General features: G+C 44.0%; 1 protein-coding gene and 1 long non-coding RNA gene across 3 annotated transcripts in view; one reads left to right on the top strand and one right to left on the bottom strand.

The window, feature by feature from the left end:
• Window positions 1-690: 690 nt before the first annotated feature.
• On the bottom strand, window positions 691-7,878 carry Gm6150 (predicted gene 6150). The gene is made up of 4 exons (NR_038036.1): window positions 7,518-7,878; window positions 5,997-6,023; window positions 3,710-3,804; window positions 691-3,187 (listed from the first exon to the last, which is right to left on the bottom strand). It is a non-coding gene; the product is annotated as a predicted gene 6150 (long non-coding RNA).
• An 8,795-nt stretch (window positions 7,879-16,673) lies between these two features.
• The window catches only part of Samd5 (sterile alpha motif domain containing 5), a 413,466-nt gene continuing 406,711 nt past the window's right edge, over window positions 16,674-23,428 (top strand). Inside the window, exon 1 of one of the 2 annotated variants that reach the window (XM_017313970.2) lies at window positions 16,674-18,095. In XM_017313970.2, coding sequence (XP_017169459.1) covers window positions 17,637-18,095 — 459 coding nt within the window. In that variant the 5' untranslated portion in view covers window positions 16,674-17,636. The remainder of the gene's footprint in view (window positions 18,096-23,428) is intronic. The other variant, NM_177271.3, reaches the window with a different exon arrangement.

Genomic DNA, 23,428 nt, shown 5'->3' with positions numbered 1-23,428 from the left:
AGATACAGGGAACCCAGGCCTCTGCTGGCCTCCCACAGCAGGCATAAATGATATCGGCTCTCTCCACTCACATTCAACCATATACTGGATGGAGATGCCACAGGATCTCCAGAGCAATCACGCCAGAAAAGGAAAGGAAATTCATAGACTTCTAAAGTCTTGCTTAGTCATAGGTAGCAAAAGCACTCACATAAAAGTTCTGGGAAAGCCATAAAAAAATGTGACCTTCTTAAACCATTAAGTGAGTTTAGCAGGGTGGCAAGTCAATTTATTATTATTTTTTAAAAATTCACTTTATACCCCACTTACTGTCCCCTCCCAGTCACCCTCTCCAAAAATTCTTCCCATCCCCTCTCTACTTCTCCATTGAGTCCGGGGGGTGGGGGAGTTATTCCTCCACACTGGGACATCAAGTCTCTGTGAGGCACATACTCTCCCTCCGAAGCCAGACAAGGTTGCCCAGTTAGAAGAACGTATCCCATGTACTGTTAACAGCTTTTGGGACAGTCCAATTTCCAGTTGTTCACAATCCACATGAAGGTCAAGCTGCACATCTGCTATATATGTGCGAGGAGGCCTAGGTCCAGCCCTGTATGTTCTTAGCAAGCCATTTGTAAAAATGACTCTTTTCTTTTGACTATCAAAAAATGATCATGAAATCGACTCAAAGCACAATAACAACACTAACATGAAACAGTTAGAAATAAATTTATAAGAGATTTTAAGACATGTGCATCAAAAACTATAAACATGGCGATGAGTAAAATGCAAGAAAATACAAATAAAAGCAGATATGTATCTTAATAAGAACATGTTTTATAGATATCTGTATGCATATTAAAAGTAACATAATTAAACAAGATGGGCAAAATGTCTGTGTTTTAAACAAAAAGATTCAAACACAGGAAAATACAGGCAATCTCATTACTCACTAGGGAAATACAGTTAGAGTTTTACTGAGTTATTAGTACACGTACAGCTTTAATTAAATACATTCAGCAGAAAGTAAAGGGTCTGTGACAAATACTATGGAGCATTGTAGCTGTGTGAGACAGCTTTGCATTGCTGTGATCAATTGCCAAGGGAACAAGCTAAGGAAATAGGATTTATTCTGGACCATAGCCTTAGAGCTTTTCGTCTGTGGGTAGTTACTTGGCTTCATGGTTTGTGAGGCCAAACGTCAGGGTAGAGAACATAAAGCGGAATAAACTGGCTCTCTGCATGGCATACATGAGCAGAGAGTAGGAGGCGAAGAGTCCTGAGATAAGATATAACCTTCTCAGGCATGCCCCTGTAGTGGTTTAAATGAGGTTGTTCTCAAAGGCTCATGTTTTTGAACACTTAGTCCCCATTTGGTGGTGCTGTTTCAGGAGGTGTAGAAAAATTAGTCCTGTTGGAGGAAGTATTTCAGAGGAAGTGGACTTGGACAGTTTAAAGAGCCTCACCATTTCAAGGTTTCTCTCTCTGCTTTGTGCTTGCAACTCAAGATAATGAGATGTCAGTTTTCTGCTCTAGCCGCCGTGCCTGCCCCTGCTGCCCAACTGTCTACACCACCATAGACTCTAACCCCTTAGAACCACGGGCCAAATAAACTCATTCTTCTGTAAGTTGCCTTGGTCATGGTGTTTTATCCCAGGGACAGAAAGTAATCAACATTCACTGTTAGCGTCAGCTGTCAATTTGGCAAAAATCACTTGGGAAGAGGGAGCGACAGTAATGAATTTTCTCATTCAGACTGGCCTGTGGCCAGGTCTGTAAGACATTTCTTTAATTCCTAATTGATGTATGAGGACACACTCCTCTGTAGCCAGTTCCATCTATAGGTATATGGTGTATGCAAGTCAGAGGGGGTAAGCTAATAGGCAGCATTTCTTCATGGTTTGATCCCCGTTCCTGCTCCAGGTCCCTGCCTTAACTTCATGCCTTGGCTTCCTTTGGTGATGGACTACAACTTGTAAACTAAAATACCTCCACTCTTTGTTTTCTTCAAGTTGCTTTGTAGTTTTTTTTCCTCCAAGTTGCTTTCTACAAGTGATTTTGGTAGTGCTGTTTATTATAGCAAAAGAGGTGCCACTGAAAGTGCCCCACCCCCACCTCAACCTACTTCTTCCAAGTACATTCTTTCTACTAATTGTCCATTCACCTATGAATTTATCAATGCATGAGTCCATTGTTGAAGTTAAAACATTTTTTGATATACTCACTTCTCAAGAGCATTAGTAGCTGAGGAACAAGCCTTTCATACAGGGGCTCAAAGGACATACTTCATTCAATACAGGGTATCGAACTCTCCTACTTACTGGCCAAATGCCAGTCATTAGATCCTCTTAAAATCATTTCAGGGGTTATTATAGAAGTCCTAACATACCATTACACTCTTATGGTGTTACCCAAAAAAACCCTCTAAAACAGTATAAAACCACAGAGATTTACATTCAGAATAAAAAAGACTCAAATTTCCATTGTTGACAAATCTTGGTATAGTCTTATAGTTAAATAACCTCACCCAATTCATAGATAATCATTGCAAATCCCTACAACATAAATAAATTGTCAACAGATTTCACTCTAGGTAGCAAGGCACAATAGGCTTCATATTTTAGAATTGATAGATAGATAGATAGATAGATAGATAGATAGATACTCGAGATTATAGGTCCTCTGGTCACCACCTACACATTTTAAGACAGTCTCATGTTAGAGCAGTTTGGTCTTGAACTCATCCCACTGATGATTCTAGCTTTGGGCTTCAGATCTTCGTGTTTCTACCTCCCAAGCGCTGGGATAGAAGACATACACCTTACCCAGCATCAGTGTCCCTTTTGATTAGACTAACTCCACCCCCAAAACAGGAAGCAAAGAAGAATAAAGAAGAGTAAAGACGGTGGTTGACTTCAGCTGGGTATAAATACAGGTGGTCACTCCAGATCGATCAGCAATGCCCCCCAACAGATACAGTAGACAGTAATAGCCAAAGGTAGCTGAATCAGTTCAGACCAGCTTCTGTGACTTCCTGGCTGGGGGGCATGCACACAGTATTGTTACCTTTGCCCTTAGTGAACTCTTCAGTGTCGGGGTACTCCAGTCTCTCAGCAGAGTCTTTCTTCTTATATATTTCTGTATAACACATTGACTTTGGATAAATTGGGCTTCCAGAAGCACACCCCTTCCCTGGAATGCCCATGCTCTGGAAAAAACAACAACAGAAAAAGAAAATACAGAGAGAAGAACTATTAAGCCCCTTGGGACACTGGAATCAAGGCCAACCCTGCTCAGCTCACAGCTCCTATCTAAAGAATTCGTCCTTGTTTCTTTTTTTCTATTCAAATTAAAGTCTTTACAGTTTTTTATTTTATGTGTATGAGTCTTTTGTTTGCATGTATGTCTATGAACCATGCATATGCCTGGTGCCAATGGAAGAGGCCAGAAGACCCTTGGAAATGGAGTTACAGGCATGTTGTGAGGAGGTGGAATGTCCTCACAAGGTTGAGTGTGCACACACACACACACACACACACACACACACACACACACACACAGAGAGAGAGAGAGAGAGAGAGAGAGAGAGAGAGAGAGAGAGAGAGAGAGAAACAGAGATAGAGAAACAGGGAGATAGAAGGAGAGACAGAGGGAGAGAGAGGGTTCTATACCAGGCACACACAAATGCACACAAATAAACACATTTTCAAATAATAACACAATACATTACTGGCTCCTTCAGAAGAGCAGCCGGTGCTTTTAACTGCGGGGCCATCTCTGCAGTCCCTCTACTAAACTGTGAGATGATAATCAGAGGAAACTTTCCTGGAAAAGATCATGAGAGAGAGCATGAACACTGAGCATCTGTTTATGGTTGTTTACAGCAGCAGGTACAGACATGGTCATTGTAAACAAGAAATTAAAATTTACTAATTGGCTTGCCATCCAAAGTGAACACTGTTAACAGTTTTGTTACCTTCTCTCTAGGTGAGTTTGATCATTAGGGAAAAACAATTATCCAAAAATAACAAAGCGGATTTTTTTTTCTATTACTCCAGTATATATACTTTTCAATGAAATATTGCTCCTGCTATTTTATGCTGTTATTTTAAAATGTATTATTTATTTGTATGTATGTGTGTGTCTGGTGTGTTTGTGTGTGTGTGTATGTATGTATGTGTGTGTGTGTGTGTGAAGGTAATTTTGTGGGGATAGTTGCCTCCTTCCACCTTCATGCGGGTTCTGGGTATTAAACTATGGTTACCAGACTTTCCTGGCCAATCATCTTTACCCACTGAGCCATCTTACCATTCCTTGTCATTATTTAAAAACTTTAAACATGAAAAGCCAACACCTTGAGCCAAATTTTCTTCCCAGTTTTAGTTTTGGTTCCAAGATATCCTGCAGTTTGAAGCATGATGTTGACATTTGAATAAGAGTCTTCATAGGCTCATATATTTGAATGCTTAGTCACCAGGAAGTGGCATTCTTTGAAAGGATAAGGATTAAGAGGTGTAGCCTTGTTGAAGAAAGTGTGTTACTTTCATTGATATTTATGAAGCTATGTGTTTTAATCCAACTATCTAATTTTGTTCTTCCAACAAGCATGCGAAGCACCCTACTACAGGTGTCAACTCATTTTAGAGAGGAAATTCCCCAGCTTGGAAGCTTCAATAACTTGCCCTGTACCATACAACTACAGAGATTCAGAATCATCAAGCCAGAGAAAATCCAATATGCACAGCATTTTGAACATTTCCCAAAACCTCCAGTTCTGTATGCTAGGTACATGGTTAGGCTGAGGGGTACATACTGATAAACAGTGAGGAAGGTAGATACTAGAGAGGTCTTCTCCAAGAGCTGAGTTTGTGATGATAAACAGGATTTCATGATCATAGTGAGATGAAACATTACAACCTGTCCACGTGATTTTCAGCTGTAGATATAGATCCTTGATCTGAAGGCTTGGCTTGGTCTGGTTTCTTAACCACTCTTTGAGATGAAGGGTAAATTGGAAGCATAGCAGCTTCTATCTCTCCACTCATCTATCTTAAGCAGAGACTAGCCATAACTAGGAATGCCAAGCTAACCCATTCTCCATCAGCTCTGAAAAAGAGGGGCCAAGTTCCCAATTCCTTCTTTAGTGTGCTCTGAGCACACTGCTAACTGCTGCACACTGTTCTATACTATGCCCTATCATGATTTTAGTTGTCCATTCTTCCAAGTCTGAATGATGGGTGCCTTCCAAGATCCTGTTATTGTGACGTGATAAGTGACATGACCGTGAACATCTTTACACCCTTTTGGATGACCTTTGAAAGGATACATATGCTGTGGTAGAATTGTTGAACCTGTTAGCAAGTCTTGATGTCGTATCTGTCACTAGTGATGATACAGTCTTCTCTCTACCAACATGCATATGTATATACTTAACACCAATATGAAATACATGCATTATACTTGGAATATCATTATACTTGCTAAAGTAATTTTACATTCTCTTCACATTCATTAGTATATCTAGGCTAAAACCACAAGTTAGAACATCCATCACTACATCCAGACTACAACCAGACTAATTAGCATGCACTGGCTGCTACCCACCACCCATTGTTCTTCATTGGTTCACTCATTAATGCATTCAATTCATCAGATCTTCAGTATTGTTTTTTGTTTGTTTGTTTGTTTTTTGTTTTTAAGACAGGGCATCACTACATAGTCCTGGCTAGCCAAGAACTTACTATGTACACCAGGCTGGTCTAGAATTCATAGACATTCATCTGTCTCTCTCTCTCCCAAGTGGTAACATTAAAGGTGTGTGCCATCATACGCACTGAACTCTTTATTCTTTTCTTTTCTTTTCACAGGATTGAGGGGTTGTGTTTACTAAACCAAGCCTTTACACTTTACATCCACTTACAGTTCGAAAGAAAATACAGTATATATGAAAGTAGGAGGCCAGCCAATCAGAAGTGGCAGGAAAAAAAAAACCAAAAAACAAAAATGAGCAATCTTACCACAGCGCCCTCCTTAGTCCTTCACAGCTGTGAAAACACCAGAAGGCAGGTTTAGGCCCCAGGGCTGGGTTTCCAGAGATTTTTCCAAAACTTCAGTGGAGAAGGGAGTAGCAAGGCAAGAGCTTAGGTTTTTTTTTTTCATATTATTATTACTTATTATATTATTATTGTTGTTGTTATTAGTAGTAGTAGTTTTTTGGTTTTTAAAAATTAAATTAATTAATTTTTTTATACTCCATATTCCATTCTCTGCCCCATTCCAATCCCACACCTCCTTCTCACCACTCCTGTCTCCTCCTGGATGTCCTCACCCCCCAGCACACCTGACCTTTAAACTCCCTGGGACTCTTCAGTCTCTTGAGGGTTAGGAGCATCATCTCTGAATGAACACAGACCTGGAAGTCCTCTACTGTATGTGTATTGGGGGCCTCATGTCAGCTGGTGTATGCTGTCTGTTTGGTAGTCCAGTGTTTGAGAGATCTTGGGGGTCCAGATTAATTGAGACTGCTGGTCCTCCTACAGGGAAGGAAGGGCCTGGCAGTACAAGGCCAGAGAGAAGGTGAATGTAAATGAGGATGCAAGACACAAAACAATCCTGCACTGTACTACAGTGTAGGCACCATGGTCACTCTCAGCCCTTTGGATATCTTAAAAAGTAACTCTCGTTACATAGGTACAGAGTTGTTGAGTTTGGTTTTTTTTTTTTTTTTGTTGTTGTTGTTTTGTTTTCTTTAAGGCTTATCAGGAGGCAAGAAAAAATTGATTGACAACATCATTATGAAAACGGGAATATTCAGCCTGCTGTGTGCCTTAGGTATGGAACTTTACAATGCTCTAAAAGTCTTCTTGGATAGTTTAAAAAATTCCCATAGAATTTATCTTACAATCATTTTCAGTTATATAAGTGATGTTGAGTAGGGTGGGAACTACCAAACCCAGGGGGAGGGAGAGGAAATGAAAATTCTCACAAGTTAAAAGCACAGGATACTGGCTTCTGTATGCTCTTTCCACTCCCATGGATGCCTGGTTTTTAAATAAAGATAAAATCCTTTGTGTTCTAATTCTAGCATCCAAAGCGCCCACTTCATATAGTGTGCGTTTCAGTGAGGGAGACATCCACTTGTCTGTGCCTGACCCTGTCTCCTGAAAGCTGACTCACTCAGGGATTCAGAAAGATCAGAAACTGCCAAACTCAGGCCACTCAGGAGACAGAGGCAAGAAGGTAACAAGTTCAAGGCCAGCCCAGGCTACATACATAGTATAAACTCTCACAGGAGTTAGTCATCCTGAATTCCTGTGGAGAGTGAGAGTCACTCCACTCTATAGCAGTATTCTCTAGACATCGTGGTTAATAGTCTAGTTTAAAAAACAAAAACAAAAACAAAAACAAAAACAAAAGCAAAAACCTTCTCATAGTCTGTTTGGGACTTATTAACTTGACAGGTTCCTAGCATCCAGCCTCCCCCATAGCCCCCTGCCCGCCTCTGTGAAGAGGCAGGCAACAAGAATGGCCAAACTCACCTGGCCATTTCAGCGTCCATCTGGGATAGCCAGGAGCCTCCAGGACACTTGTCTCTTATAAAATGTTTGGCAACGGCATAGTGAATCAGAGGGGCCATTTTTGAGGCCCAGGAACTCTTTCTTAGGAGTACAATGCCCCCGCTGACTGGGGACACCACTTGGAGTGATGACTTTCTGACTCTTTGTCACACAAATCCCTGAGGCAAGAAGCATCATCTACCACAGTGATTCAGAAGTTGGACACCTGCAGCAGCTCTTTGGCGAGAAGGCTGGTCTGTATCCCTTGGCAGAACTTCTCCGCAGCAACCTCACTGGCGCCGTTGGCCCCCATCAGCACACGGATATTGTACTGGCTAGTTTTGTGTCAACGTGACACAGCTGGGGTTATCACAGAGAAAGGAGCTTCAGTTGGGGAAATGCCTCCATGAGATCCAGCTGTAAGACATTTTCTCAATTAGTGATCAAGGGGGGAGGTCCCCTTGTGGGTGGGACCATCTCTGGGCTGGTAGTCTTCGTTCTATAAGAGAGCAGGCTGAGCAAGCCAGTAAGAAAGATCCCTCCATGGCCTCTGCATCAGCTCCTGCTTCCTGACCTGCTTGAGTTCCTGACCTGCTTGAGTTCCAGTCCTGACTTCCTTGGTGATGAACAGCAGTGTGGAAATGTAAGCAGAATAAACCCTTTCCTCCCCAACCTGCTTCTTGGTCATGATGTCTGTGCAGGACTAGAAACCCTGACTAAGACAGGTATCAATTCCCATCTTCTCTCTGGGGATGTCGGAGATGAGCTTCAGCAGATGAGCTAAAAAAAAAAAAAAAGCCGATGAGCTTCAGCTGTTGGGGCCTCATCAAGGGCGTAGAGCCCTTGACAGGAGTGATCCCCAGGGCCTTCTTGGGTTCCCTGCCTGTGAGATCTTGAGAAGGGACTGGTAGGGATGATGAGGACAGTGGTCACGTTCTCTCGCAGCTTGTGTCCTGGGAGATATTTCACGTCTTTCGTGGTCATTGTTGATATTATGTCCGTCAACTTTCTCCTGTTCACCTTCTCTTCAAAGACCACATCTTTACGGTGGAGGAGAACTTCTGCACGTTCTTCACGTTGCTTCCAATGATTTTTGCAACAGCTGATTCGCAGTTCCCGGAACCCAAGATGCACACTTTCAGAGGCGCCGCTGCTATGGCCAAGCCGGATCGCTGGCTGCTGCACACAGCCTTCCTTTCAGGGCCAAGCCTGACGCTGCAACACGCGCTGTGCCTCCCAGGCTGGCTGCTGAACTCTTTTATTCTTAAAACTAGCTAGGCATATCCCCATTGTGTTTTCTTTGGTATTTAGATGCTTGTGCTTTGTGATTCCTCTCAGTTCACAAGTTATCAGGAGCAGCAAGTGAGCATCCTCAACTTTTATTATCAAGAGAGCAGTCCCTCCCCTGCACAGCGCAGGGATATGGTCCATGGCTGTTGACTTGAATATATAGAAAACAGAAGAAGCTAATTACAATTCTGGTTTGTGGACTTAATTGGTCGTGAGATGTTCATATTTATCTGCTCCGTAGGAAATCTAGAACTTTGGATTCAAAACAAAAGAGATGTTCTAGGGACAGAGTAGCATTTGATTCCTTCTTCGAGTCTCTGAGTTACAAGGGAAAGAAGCATAATAAGAGAAGTTTGAAAATTCAGGATGGGGTTCTACCAAAGAGGGCCAAAGGAAGAGGCTCAGGGTAGCTGAGGCCCATGATTGCTGGGGTAGGGGAATCAGTGGCTGATCATCATAGCCACGGAGGTGCATAGCAGGAGGACCAGTGCCCAGTACCACAAGGTCAGAATGAAACCAACCAGAGATTGCAGGGTGGGTCTGACATCTTTCTTCAATGTAGCCTGTCAACGTATGCTGTTGCTGCAAATATATAACACTTTTCTTTTAATTATTGAAAACATCCCGAGCCTCCCATTTTACTTCATTGTATCAAAATGCCCCAAGAAGGGAAAAAAAATTAGAATACAATAGTTTTAAGAAAAGTAGAATCTATCTGAATCAAATTATATTAAAATATTTTGTTTATAGATCACTCTGTACTGGTAAAGAAATTTTAAAAATTGTGTGTGTGCAGGGTGCACATGAGTGGGGATCCCCACAGAGGACAGGGGAGTCAAAACCCCTGGACTGGGAGGCAACAGATGGTTGTAATTCACAGGTGGGTACAGAAAACCAAGCCGTGGTTCCTGAAAAAACAGCCAGTGGTGTCTGTTGACCACTGAGCCACCTCATCAGTGCCCCGACTTCCCACCCTGGGCTTGCTTTTATTAGCTAATTCCTTTCGCTCAACATGAGTTTCTCTGAATAGAGGAGTGTTGTGTGTTTTCTATTTAGAAGCTGCACATATATTAAAGAGAGGCATAGAATTTCCACCACACACACACATTCACATCATTTGTTTCAAAGAGTCTGCCTCCCCCACTTCACAATTCCACGAGGAGCTGCAAGATGTATGAACATAAATGCATTCAGGGTTGCACAATCTATCACTGAGCTCTTATTTATCACCGAGTGTCTTCCTGGTTGGATTTCCATTTTAATGTACACTCTAAGGTTTTTTTTTTTTTTGTCAAAAACAATAATAATAATCCCTGTCTCCATTAATCCAGTGGCGCTTCTGGAGAACATGGCTTCTGGAGAACAAGATCTTAAATTTCTTCCTCTTCAGGAAAAGGTCCCCTTTATAAGTTCTTATATTTTATAAATCCCCCATGGTGATTCTCACACCTTCCTTTTACCAACCAAAAGCACAATCACTTGGATTTTTCTGGAAAGAACGAACGAAAGAAATTGCCTTAGAGTCATTTTCTATTATTTCCAGGAATAGAATTAAATTAGTGCAATAAAATTTAAGAAAGTCCCCCTTTCAAATTTAGCCTCTGTGCTCATTTTTTTTTAAATTTCTTTTATTACTTGAAAATTGCTGTCACAAAAACACCATAGCCAAAAGAAATTTGGGGAGAAAAGAGTTTATTTCTGTTTACAGGTTACAGTTCCTCATGAAGGGCAGCAAGGAACTCAGGACAGGAACCTGGAAGCAGGAACGGAAGCAGGAATTATACTGAGCAGTTTGCTCGACATGATTTGCTCAGCCTGCTCAGTGACGCAGCTCAGGACTGCCAGCCAGGCAAAGAAACCGGTAGAGTTTGTGATGCACTTGTGTTAAAGCGGGATCTATTAGAGTAGCCTGTGACTGTCTGGTAGGCCACCAGTGAGTGTTTTTACATGTAAGAGCCTGAGAACCTAGTAGACCAGTGTTTCCTAATGCTGTAACCCTCAGGTCCTCATGTTATGGTGACCCCAACCATAAAATCATTTTTGTTGCTATTTTATAACAGTAGCTTCTGCTACTGTTATGAATCGTGATGTAATGTAAATATCTGATATGCAGGTTGAGAACCACAAGGTCAGGTTGGCCTTGGACTCTGTAGTTCAGGCTATCCTTGGACTTTTGATCTACCTGCCTTGGCACCCAGAGTAGGTGGGGTTGTAGTCTTGTGGCAGCAGGCCATGCTCACCTTCCTTTGCTTTTGTTTGAGTGTATGTTTCCCTATTTTATTGTATTTTACATCTATCTATCTATCTATCTATCTATCTATCTATCTATCTATCTATCATCTGTGGGGGTCGGTGTGCACTTGTCATGGCTTCTATATAGAGGTCAGAACCACCAGCCTCAATCAACATCCCTATCAGTCAAATTGGTCTATCAGGGACAAGTGGCTGAGGCAAGCTTGCTAGGGGTGCCAGGACAAGCTAGGGCCTTAACAGTTCTGCTAATACCAACAGCGTAGATCAGCCGCCCATTCTCGACACACTAGTTAAAGAGATAGGAAATAGTGAGATGCAGAGAGAAGTTATTTAACCCACATGGCCAGTGTGGGTAGAGCAGATAAAGAGGTCTCTATCAGCAGTCCCTCTGTGACTGACAGGGGCTTTAGGTTTCAGCAGAGAACGGCTGAGGCAAGGAGGTAAGAGGTAAGTAGAGTCTGTTGATGGCAGTCTTCTTGGTCCTGCAGAGCTTGTTATCATTGTCGTTGCTTGAGGGGTACCATCTGGTTCTCAAGATCTGATCTTGCTCCAGGGCCCTCAGTTAAGAGTCGTTCATCCTGTAGGCTGGCCCAGCAGTTGTAAGTAGTTTCTAATTTTTATCATAAAGATGTTTGTCTATTGGCCCTATTCTTCAAACCCAAAGTGGTTCAAGAGGAAGGACTAAGGAGTCAAGTGCATAGCCAGAGAAGAAAAGCATGGTATTAGTGAGACCAGCACCCATGTTCTCCACTCCACATAAGAAGGAATCAAAATATCCTAGCAAATACACAAGGTCCCATTGCCTTCAGAAAGAGAAGCTTGGTGCCTTCCAGTTTCCAGGAACTGAGTATGTTTCAGGGAAACAGATGCCCCTGGGGTCAGAAGTCAGGTTTCCTAACTCTTGCTTGGAGATAAACCCTCACCTGGGAGCAACTGTTTTGTGCTGAAGTCAAATGATTTTGTTGTTGTGATTACATAAGCTCTTGCCTCAAAGAGCTTTTATCAATATCCTTTTACTTGATGGAAGTTACATAACTTAATTTTTAAGTGCTAAGTTAACTTTGCTTAGTCTGAAAAAGAAAAAAGAAGAAAAGAAAAGGTGTTCTCAAGCATTGCCATGCTATCCAGCAGAACCCTGCACCATTATTTTTACCTCAAGAAATTCTGGGTCATCTTTGGGGTGTATTTCAAATGTAGACTATTTGGAGATAGATAATAGGACAAGGAAAGTCCTTTCGTGGGTTTTTATTCTCTACGACAAATATAGTCTCTTGTTCTCCTCTTGGTGACCTCTAAGCCAAAGATTCCAGAACATTCTTTACCCCCTTTGTTCCCTTGCTTTAAGAAAGAAAGGCCTGTTATAATAGCAAGCCATAATCTAATGGCATCCTGCTGGTACTCCCCACTGCTCCTTGTCGCTCCCTTCTTCAAATATGTTGTCACACATTAATATAACATCTACAGCCCAGGCCTGTTAACAGAAACCCCCACCCAGCCTGCCCCCCAATTAAGGTGCCAACGCCACCCCTCACTGCCGCCACTGAAGAACAGATTGCCTGTTACATCACTCAAGCCCATTATCCCCCTTCCTCCCTGTGGCATGAGGCCCTTTTAGATGCTTTCTGCTGATGGTTTAAGCAGAGGCAAGACATATTTAGCATTTTAAGATTAATATTATATACGCTTGACTTTTACAAGGCTAGACACCCAGGGGACTGACATTTAATAGATGTTAATGGAATTTAATTTTTATACACATTAGGTATGAACATTTATCTTCTAAGTAAAATAGTATGGAACCTTATGTAACACCAGGAAGATTTCAAAACAAATTTTTTTTTTTTTCATCTGGCAACCTTGAATCTAGTTACTGAGCAGCAAAGCTGCTTTTTGGTATTTAGACTTTAAAACCTGAATATAATTATCATTAATTACACTGAGACTGTCAGTGTTAACTTTGCATGTTCCATAGTTATTATCATTGCAAAATAGTTCTGAAGTGGTATTTAAATAGAAACTTTCTCCCCAATCTATTTTACCAGTAACTTTCATTTAAAGAAGAGTTATTGCTTCAAATAAATACAAAACCATGTTAAACCAATGAATCAATCAAACCAAAGAGTCCAAATATATTAAATAACAATTATTAATTGTTATTATGTATATTATGCTAATAATATATTAATTAATAATCAGCAGTTTACTTTTTGTAATTTTTTTCTTTAATGAAAAAAAAAAACTCTAAGAAAGCATTTTCCACCAAAATAGCTTGCAAAAAGAAAAGGTATTTGTCAAGGTTCATGGTGTGAATTATCTTGGTGCTTTAAGGCTAAGACTAGGAGGAGAACTAGGAGTGTGATAGCCACTTTAAGAACAAAAGTGTGTGTGGAGTTCTGAATGTCAAGGTCCAGTTTCACACTCTCTGGGTGTGTTTGCTTTTGGAAGCTAAACTGGGTCCGACCTGGTTAGTGCTTGAGTGGGAGAACACATAGACAAAACAAAATAAAACAAAACAAAGCAAAGCAAGCAAACTTTTAAAGCCCAGCAGCTAAATTTCTGTATGGTGAGATCTCTCCAGTTCCTGTTAATGAAGAAACACTGTATGCTTGGTTTTTGCTTTGGTGTCTGGTACTGTATCTCAGTATACATCGATGAATGTATACAATTTTGACAATAGCCACATAAAAGAAGACAATGCAGTACAAAGCCCAAGAGGAAAAGATCTGGGCTCTGTCACATATGTGGGTAAGACACACATGCAAACTTCAGTTCCCTGGACCTCTAGCTTCTCTATGTAAATTTGGATTCTGTATTTGCTATAGAATGGCCTTGTAGCTCCTGAAGGCTTCCAAATCTTAAAATTACACACTGTGTGTGTGTGTGTGTGTGTGAAAATGGTGATTGGCTGTATGTACACGTGTGGAGGTCCTAAGTCAGTGTCTAGAGACTTTCCAGATCACCACCAACCTTATTTTATGAGAAAGGGTCTCTCACTGAACCTGGACTTTGCCACTTGGCTCTCAACTATCCCTGGGTTCTACCTGTCTCTGATCTCTCCCCCCCCCACCCCCCCAGAACAGGCATTACAGCCCCTTGCATCCAGCCTAAATCCTTTTAGTTAGACTAGGGATGTCTGGACTCAGGATCTGAACTCCGTGCGGCAAGTTACTCGATCCACCAAACCATGTACTCTCTACCCCTCCCCCATCGTTATTTTTGCCCTTTCATTCTGGACTATAGCCAGGAGCCTCCGTAGGAAGCAGAGATGAGTACAGACCACAGAAGCTCTGTATTTGTGACTTCAGAAATAAATGAAGTCTACTGGGAGCAGCAGTTTCACACAAAGGCTTGGACAAGCATGGGAAATGTGTGCAAGAGAGGAAAAGGAGAGGTCAAAAGAGAGATTTTATTTATGACTGATTAACAAATGATTAATTCATAAAAAGCTGTTCCCTCCCGAGAGCACAGGATCCTTTAGTTCCTAATTGGACAGTGCCCGGATCATAAATAAGGGAGAATCCCTGTTGCCTATAGCAGAGGAGGGGCTTCAACAAGACAGGCTTGTTCTTGTCTCTATCCTGATTTACCATATGACCTTGGGCAAGCCATTCATCTTCCTCCAATACAGTTTCCTTAATTGTAAAATGGAAATAAAAATACTCACTGGCTTGCTGAAGAGTAACGAGACAAAATGAATGCCCTGAAGCTCCCGAGGGAAAGAGGCTGTGTTTGAGAAAGCAAAGGACTATTAAGTAGTGTTATTGGAGTTTTCAAACAAGTTGAGAAAGAAAAGCCAGGGCAATAAACTCAAGAGCTTGAAAGTTTCCTTTTCTAACCACACAAACAGCAGAAGTAAGAGACTCTGCTTTTATAACCAGCCCAAGGTTTCCTGCTGGTTCCTTTAGCAATGGCTAGGGAGCTGGAAATCCAGTGGCTGGAAGCCTGTCCCTGAGTTTCTGTCTTCATAGTTCTCTACCCTTTCCTCTACAGTGACCAGACGAGGAGGGAATGTTTCACACATGGGTCTTCCTTTTTTTGTAACATAGCGGATAATACTTCTAAGAGCCACATATACTTAGACATAAATGCAGATGCCTGGCATATAGTACCAACTTCCGAAGAAGCATTTACAGAGAACTTCTGTTCCATTGAAGCAGACTTGTTTTGAAAGTACTGCAATACCCACCTCACCAAAACCCAACGGTTTTCATGACAAAGCATTGAGATATAAAGGTACACGCGAGGGCATTATCTGTACATTACGAAGGCAAATAGGAACCATAAAGCCCTCTTCTTCCTTCAGCCGAACAAAACAAGTTTGGGACTTGGGCAACGCCTTAAAATTCCAGCACTTGGACACAAGAGGGCACTGTGAGCTTGCTTTGGCAAGGGACGGAGGGCAAGTTACAATCCGTGCTAGGTAGGGAGGGTCCGGGGTAACCCAGAGCCTTGCTCCAGGATCAGAACCATAATCTAGTCTCTGAACACGGAAACGCGGGTGATCTAGGACTGCGGGCAGACACGGCTCCGTGACTACCCGCGTTGTAGTCTTTCTTCTTCCCAAACAGAAGGTTCTTCCTGGTAGCTATTTTTCAGTATGAGACGTTTGGATCCAGGAGCTTGGGACTCAGCATATAGGCCCCAGCTATTGTAGAAATACGGGACGCATTTTGGGTTCACCCATATCAGGTATTTTACAGACCATAAAGGAGAGAGAGAGAGAGAGAGAGAGAGAGAGAGAGAGAGAGAGAGAGAGAGAGAGAGTTAGTTTGATTCTCAGTGTCTGTCCCAAGAGGGGTTTAAGCTTCACTAATTTAGTGGAAACGTGGCACAGAGAGTCCCTTACCCACAGCCAACGGTCCTGGAGCCACGGGGAACGACTCTAAAGCCACGGATGGGCAGTGCCATCATTAGTGTTGTGCCTAGAGACAGGTAGGGCCCCAGAAGGACTCTTTCAGGAAGGGTATTGGCCAGGTCTGGCTCTAGAGTGAAGCTGAGTGTTACTTTTGTGAAAAGGAAATTGTTGCTGCCTGCAAGGTTTCTTAAGGTTCTAACTGCTTCCCCAAAGATCAGACGAAGTGAAAAGAGGCCTAGGAACTCCGGGGGGTCGCCCTTCTCCTCCCCACTCCCCCGCCTCCATTCAAAGCTGGGCCATGGGCACCAGGAGGGAATCTCGGTTAATTTTGTTACTCCCATCTAGGCAGAAGTGCTAGATGCCCTAGTGTTCTCTTTAACACAGCTGCGTGGTGGTGTATGTGGTGGTGTATCAATTAACACGCGACCCTGGGGCAGAGAAGGGGGAGTCGGCTGTGGTCCCTGTCTCGGAGGCAGAAAACCTCTCTTGTCCCTGGGCAGGGAGCCACCTGGGGCAGAAGAGCTGTAACGCGAAGTGAATAGAAAGCAAAAAGGCAGGGAGAGATTGAGGGGGTCTGACACAACGCGGTGTGCTTGTGTGGCTGGAAGGAAGGTGGGGGTGGGGAGGGATGCCGATCAGGTAGGGATGCGCTGACCGAGGAGGAGAAAGTAACAACCCACCCCAAACTTTCGCAGGTCAGATGGCCTTGGAGGGAGAGGCAATCGGGAGCAGTCGTGCCCCTCCCGACACCCACCCGGTGTGACTAGTTATAGCGAGGAGGGGCCTCGCGCCCATCAGGCTGGACAGTCCCCACGTCGCTCCCACCCTGCTGCCAAAACGCAGCTGCTTGGGGCACAGAGCGCAGCACCACAGAGCCAGACACACCGTGCCTGTGGAGCCTTAGCAACCCGCTCCTTTGAAAGGACATTCTACGTGCATCGGGAAAGGAGAAGGGACACTGGACTCAACAGCTTCTCTCAGGACCAGTGACCGGGTCCTCCCCTTGGACACCCAGGCGAGAGTACCCACTGGCTTGGGAACTGAGCGAAGAAAAAAAAATCTAGGGGTTTGGAGAAGTCGGATTCAAAAGAAATGTCGAAAGATATCCAGGGCAGCCACCGGAGTCCGGAAGCTTAATAGCCACCGGGTCACCGTGACCCCGGGAACGACAGTGACTGACAAGCGCACAGACCAGGCGCTCGCCATCATCCACCGGTCTGCCCGCCGGAGCCGCCTCCACGGCGTGGGACCCGGTTGCAGACGTCCACGGAGCCGGCCAGATAGCGACATGCAGCGAGCACTCCCCAGACTGCCCCAGCTGGGGAACCTCCTGGGCGGCGCAGCGCGACGGTGACCCGCGCGGGTGCGAGGGGTGTGCCCGGCCCCGCCTGCGCGCCCCTCCCCGCGGTGGCCGCGCATCCAGGGGCGGCGCGGAGCCCAGCCGCTCGCCCAGCCGCCAGTGCCCGCGAGCGCCGCGCCTGCTCGGGGAATCCACTTCGCCGCTAGACGCTCCTCGTTTTCTCTCGCTCCCTCCCCGGCTGCTTTCTATGGCTCTGACTCTGCGGCCGGAGCCTAACCACTAAGGGAGAAACTTTTCCTGCTGTTTCTTCTCCCCACCCCTTTCCAGGAGAGGATTAAAAGTTGCAAGAACTGGTGCCGCCCGTGTCACTTGGGTACTCGCTGGCGAGTTCCGAGTCTCAGCCATGTGCACCAACATAGTTTACGAGTGGCTGAAAGCGTTACAGCTCCCACAGTACGCTGAGTCCTTCGTGGATAATGGCTACGATGACCTGGAAGTGTGCAAGCAGATCGGAGACCCGGACCTGGACGCCATCGGGGTGCTGGCTCCCGCGCACCGCCGGCGCATCCTAGAGGCTGTGCACCGGCTGCGGGAACAGGATGCGGCCGCTGCCGGCCTCTACTTCACCCTTGAACCGCAGCCCGTGCCACCGGCACCGCTGGTAGAAGCGGTGCCCCCAGGCCGCCGGGGGGAGCCATGTGGCAGCTCAGCCCAGGGCACTCGCGGGGACCCCCGTGGCCAGCCGGGCGCTCCCTGCAGCAGGGAGCTGGTGAGCTACCCTAAGCTGAAGCTGAAGATCATGATCCGGGATAAGCTGGTCCGCGATGGCATCCACCTGAGCAAACCCCCATACTCACGCAAGGTAAGGAGGCCCCGCCAGGGCGACCTTGGGCATGGCGGGAGGGAACCAGGCCTGGAGCTTCTGCAGCGGCTCAGCAGTCAGTCTAGGTGACAATTGAGAAACCAGGGTGTTCGGGGTGTCTGGTTCTCCCGTTTTCTGCGTTATCTATCTATTCCTTCTGTGCTGGCGTCTCTAATAATAGCTGCTCACTCATATTTTGCATGTAGACAACTCTTAACAGCACCCTAGCATATGGGCTCGATTGTCAGGTTCTGAGCAATGGGTGCTTGCTTTTGGTGGCCACCGGGAAATCCTAATGCCTCTGGGAAATCCTAATGCCTCTAGTAGTGTCTGGCTTGGAAGAGTGAAAAAAAAAAAAAAGATGGGTCACATCTGCCTTATTTTCAACCTTCCTCTTTTTCTTTACTTTTTTCTTCTGAGTTTTGAGAAACTTCCAAGAGGAGTGGGTGACTATTGCCAAAGGAGTAGGGGAATTCAGGGCCTGCTGTTCTCAATTCCATGCTATGGAGAAGTGTCCCATTAACAGGAACCTATGTGTGTGTGGTGGTGGTGGGGGGGGGGGGCGTGCTAAACACAAAACTTGTGCCTATTCACAGGAGGCTCCTAAAGCTTAAGGATTCCGGGTAATGGGATGCTGAGCAAACGGGTCATCTGGGGTCTGTGGTATCACTAGTGATTCAGATGAAAGGAAGATAGATTCTTTTCAAAACTCCAAGGCACATGTGTAAGGAAGGCCAGGAAGAGGTGACATTTCAGTACCTAGAAAGCAATCCTCACACGTGAGAGCAGGCTACACGTTCTCATGGCCGCTCTGTGTGGCACGCAGACATGTGGCATGAGGTTTGAACAATTAAGTACCAGAAAGTGCATTTTTACACCAGAGTGCTGTCTCTAGCTTCAAGTGGGTTGGTTTGGCTTAGTGAAGTGAATAGGTTTGGCTTAGTTTCTGAAGCTGTCCTCCTAGAGAGTGCCAATTTGGCAGAGATGCTGACAGCACAGGTAATGTCTGGCATTGCCTGGAACTCAGGAAAATGAGCATCTCAGCCTGAAAACAAGGGGCCTGGAGAAGCCTAGTTGAAGAATATGCAGCAGGCTAGGTGTGTTAACATCTAAGCATCATGGGAGGAAATATCTGGTCTAAATGCTGTGTGGGTGGCATTAGCCCCAGGGGGCTGGACTGAAGGTCATAATGCCTAATGGTCAAGTTCAAGGGCTACTGGTGCACAAAGTAGATACAGTAAAAGGAAATAATGGTTTAATATTATCCACCTGCTGTCTTGCAGGTAGTGGGTGGTCGGGGTGGTCAACCATGATCACCTGCCTGAGAATACAAATTGCTTTTATAAGGAGGATAGATTAGAAAGAAGGTTTGCCTCAAGCACCTGTCCCAGACACCTACTCTGACAGGACCATTGATGGGTGTTGGGATCAGGAATGGAGAAGCTCAGGCACATGCTGTACGAGCCTGAAGGATGCCCAGTGTGGTTAGAAGGATTGTGGTCAGCGGAACAGAAATTTAGTCCACTACCAAAGGAGCAGGAGGCCAACTCACTGTTTGTTACTAATATACCAGAAAGTAAAGAGAGCTTGCACCGAGAGATGTGTAACCGAGCCCATGGGAGGGCTCAGTTCAAAACCTGGACACAAAGAAGGCAGATAGTAGCTATGGCTGGTTCAATCTTCAGGACTACTATAGTGCAGTGTTGGGTGCTACGAGAATGGGTGATCCTTCTGTCTCTGTCTCTTGAGTGCTGGGATCACAGGTGTGACCAGCATACCTAATGATAACACATTTTTATAAGTCAGATTTGTATAAAAAATTTCAGCTTGCATTGACACTGTTCATTTTCCATGTAAAGAATTACTTCTGTCAACTTTATTTAGTTAAGCCATGTAGCCTAAACTGTCTTCAAACTCACATCCAAAGTACTAGAATTATAGGCATGTATCACCAGGCATAGCTTTTCAGTTTGCCTTTAACTAAATATCCCATTACAGTAATGCTTAACAAAAAAACTTGCCCACTTTTACTTTCTTGTTGTTGTATTTTTCAAAAGACAGATTTCTTTATGTAGCACTGGCTGTCCTAGAACTAGCTCTATATACCAGGTTGGCCTTGAACTCACAGAGATCTGCCTGTGTCTGCCTTCCAAGTGCTGTGATTAAAAGCAAATGCTACCATGACCCAGCTGATTTTGCTTTCTATGGGTATTTAGTTTTCCTTCTTTAACTGATAGAAGAATCAATTAGGTCTAGTAATATTCTCATTACCCTTTTCACAGTGTTCCTTTTGGGGATCAAATGAATGGATCTGGAGAACTTCATTGTATGAAAGAAGAACACATATTGACATAGGAATTAAAGCATAATTAATGCATATAAAACTGAACACACAACTATGAAGTAGCAAGTCATGTTGTTTCTTTGGAATTTGCTGTTTATATGTGATGGCCTCTTAAGGTCTAGATTTTCTGTTGTGTGGGAATTTGTTTTCTGATGCAATTATTTCTCCCATGAACAGTGCTGGAACATTTTCTTTAAAATGTGATCACATTCTAGTTCCTATTTTCTTGTGTACCTTGGCTTCTGTACCTCTGTCAGGGTCATGGTCATGGTCATGGTCATGGTCAGAATGTATACTGCTCATTACATGGATTGGAAATTCAGCTTGGTAGAGCAGGCTCACTCTCCCTGGCAGTCACAAGCATGGCCAATCCTTTGGACATTGTACTGCAATGAAAATACTGTGTGGCTTAGATGTGATCGTGCCAAGGGTGGTCATGGTGGGGTTGGTGAACCTTCTGCAGAGAGAGAATTGTGAGTTGAGGAATTTTCTAAAGAATGACCTGAAAGGACTGTAGGACTTGCATTAGGAAAACACCCCAGGTTTCCCGATCAGTGAGCTAAACTCTAAATAAAAAGAAAGCTTTTCTTGTTTTTCCTTCATATTGGAAAACCAAGAACTTGGGATACCAGGCTTCAAGTCAGAAGACACGGATGCATTCCCTGGTGCCTCTTTTTAGGGCTTTTCATTGCTGTGATCTTTACCTCTTAGATAGGCTATGCTTATATGCACAAATGTACAAGTATAAGTGAATATAGTTTTCATGTGCATTCTTATGCATAAAACTTTTTGTGATAAAAAAAGCTTCTCTACCCCAGACCTTCCTTAGGTTCCAGCTTACTGTGATTGGCAGGATGCAGGCATCCTGTCCTCTGAGATTGTAGGGTCTAGCAGGGAAGACATATGATGCAGTCCACAATAATAACTGTAGCATTGTTTTGATGGGAAGAGCAGGGTCATGAACTATTTTACACGGGCTGGGAACATGGAGCATGTTAGCTGAGACAGAGGAGGAAGCAGAATTCTGGAAAGCACTAGAGGCCATGATGTTTCAAGGCAGAGAAACTGGAGATTGTAGCCAGGTAGGATACTAATGGGGTAGATTTATAGAGTTCTTTAAAGTTTTTAATTCATTATTGTCACTCTGTATGTGATGTGTGTGCATGAGAGTGATGCGCGTGCCACAGCACATGTGTGGAGATCAAAAGACAGTTTGTGGAGTTGTTTCTCCTCCTCAGCTTTTATTTGGGTTTGAACTTAGGTCACCAGGTTTGTTCAATGAGCTCCCACACCTGCTGAGCCATCTTCTGGACAGACTTCTACTATAGCTCTTCCCTAAAAATGTCTTCTTGCTTCTCTATCAGTAGAAGAAGGTCTTTGAATTAGTGTAGCCTTATTTAATAATGTTGTAGGGTAACGTACGTGTAATCATCATTTACACGTTAGCTTAAATTAACAAGGCTCTTTGGTAATACGGCTGTGAGGTATTCTCAGAGGAGGTAGCCTAAGATGAAGGGATTTGGAAAGACAAAGTTGCCACGAAGGCTTCTATGTGTAGAGTATTAGAAAGGAAGAGATCCTGGCAAAGACATGCTGTGTCCTTTGGAATTTTGCCTGGGGTCTTGGCAGAAGCTGACATGACAATAAATATTGTTTCTCCCAAGAATTCCTTCTGCCTGTGTGACATTACCAGGACAGATTGGAAGCAGGCAAACTTTAGTTTTTCCAGTTCAACTAATATCCTCAGATATCCTCCATCTAAATCCGTCTAGGCTTTTGCTTTTGCTTTTAGTCCAATTGGAACACTGTGGAAAGGAGAGATGGGAAGAAAACAAGAGCTGCTGTTTTCTTCATGCTCTTGACAGTTCTGTAGAGTTCTCGTGTAAGTGGACCCTCTGCTGTCTACCCACCTGTGCATTTGTTATATCCATCCATCCATCCATCATCCATCCATCCATCCATCCATCCATCCATCCATCATCCATCCATCCATCCATCCATCCATCATCCATCCATCCATCCATCCATCATCCATCCATCCATCATCCATCCATCCATCCATCCATCCATCATCCATCCATCCATCCATCCATCCATCCATCATCCATCCATCCATCCATCCATCCTTGCCTTCTTTAATCTACCTGTTTGTCTGTTCCTCTATCCATTGACCCACGCGACTACCCATCCTTCTTCCATTTAACCAATACCGAATGTATGCCATAGATTAGGGCCCTGGGTTAGGATGACAGTATACTATACAGACATTATGTTTACTTGCATTTGCAGTGCTGAGCTCAGTACCTGATATGTGGTAGTTGTACCATATCAAAGATCAGTGTTATTTTTATAAACATTAGACATCAGAGAATTTTATGCCTATGTTTATTTTGGTGACCAAAAGAATCAATTGTGGGGAAAAAGAGAGAAATTCTAATGATGATATTTAAAAAACAAAAGAGTTTATCTCTTAAGGATACTGAAGAAGGACCAGGTATTAAAATGTTGGCCCTGTAGAACATGCAGAAAGAGAGTTATGCAGTAGGGCGGGGACTAGAGGAGATAATCGGGGTCCTCACAGTGTCTGGTTTAAGGAGGTGCTCATTTCCCGGGTCTTCCTGGAGTGCCCACCACTAGGATCAAAATCAATTCCTTATGAACGATCAAGTGTAAGGAGGCATGGCAAGCATTTGAGCCACCACTAAGGAGGCTTCAGTCTTCCTTCCTTATCCAAACTGCTCTGGAAGTAATGTGCTGACATTGCTCCCTACCACTCCACCAGCAATGGTTTCTGTGACTTATATGGCCTTTGGGGTTCCCCCAGAGAGAACAGTACTGTGCATTTCTATCCCACTGTGGATACTGTAGCGTAATGGTTATGAACACAGGCTCAGACTAGATGCTAAATTTAAGTCCCAGTTCTATTCTGTGCTAGGTTACCTTTGGCAGCACTGCAGGAAAAAGCAACATGATTGGCTGCCACATGGGC

This window comes from Mus musculus, chromosome 10, assembly GCF_000001635.26.
Source record: "Mus musculus strain C57BL/6J chromosome 10, GRCm38.p6 C57BL/6J".
Classification (NCBI taxonomy): Eukaryota; Metazoa; Chordata; class Mammalia; order Rodentia; family Muridae; genus Mus; species Mus musculus.
Note: the sequence above shows the minus strand (reverse complement) of the source record. Positions and strands in the feature narration are given on the sequence as shown.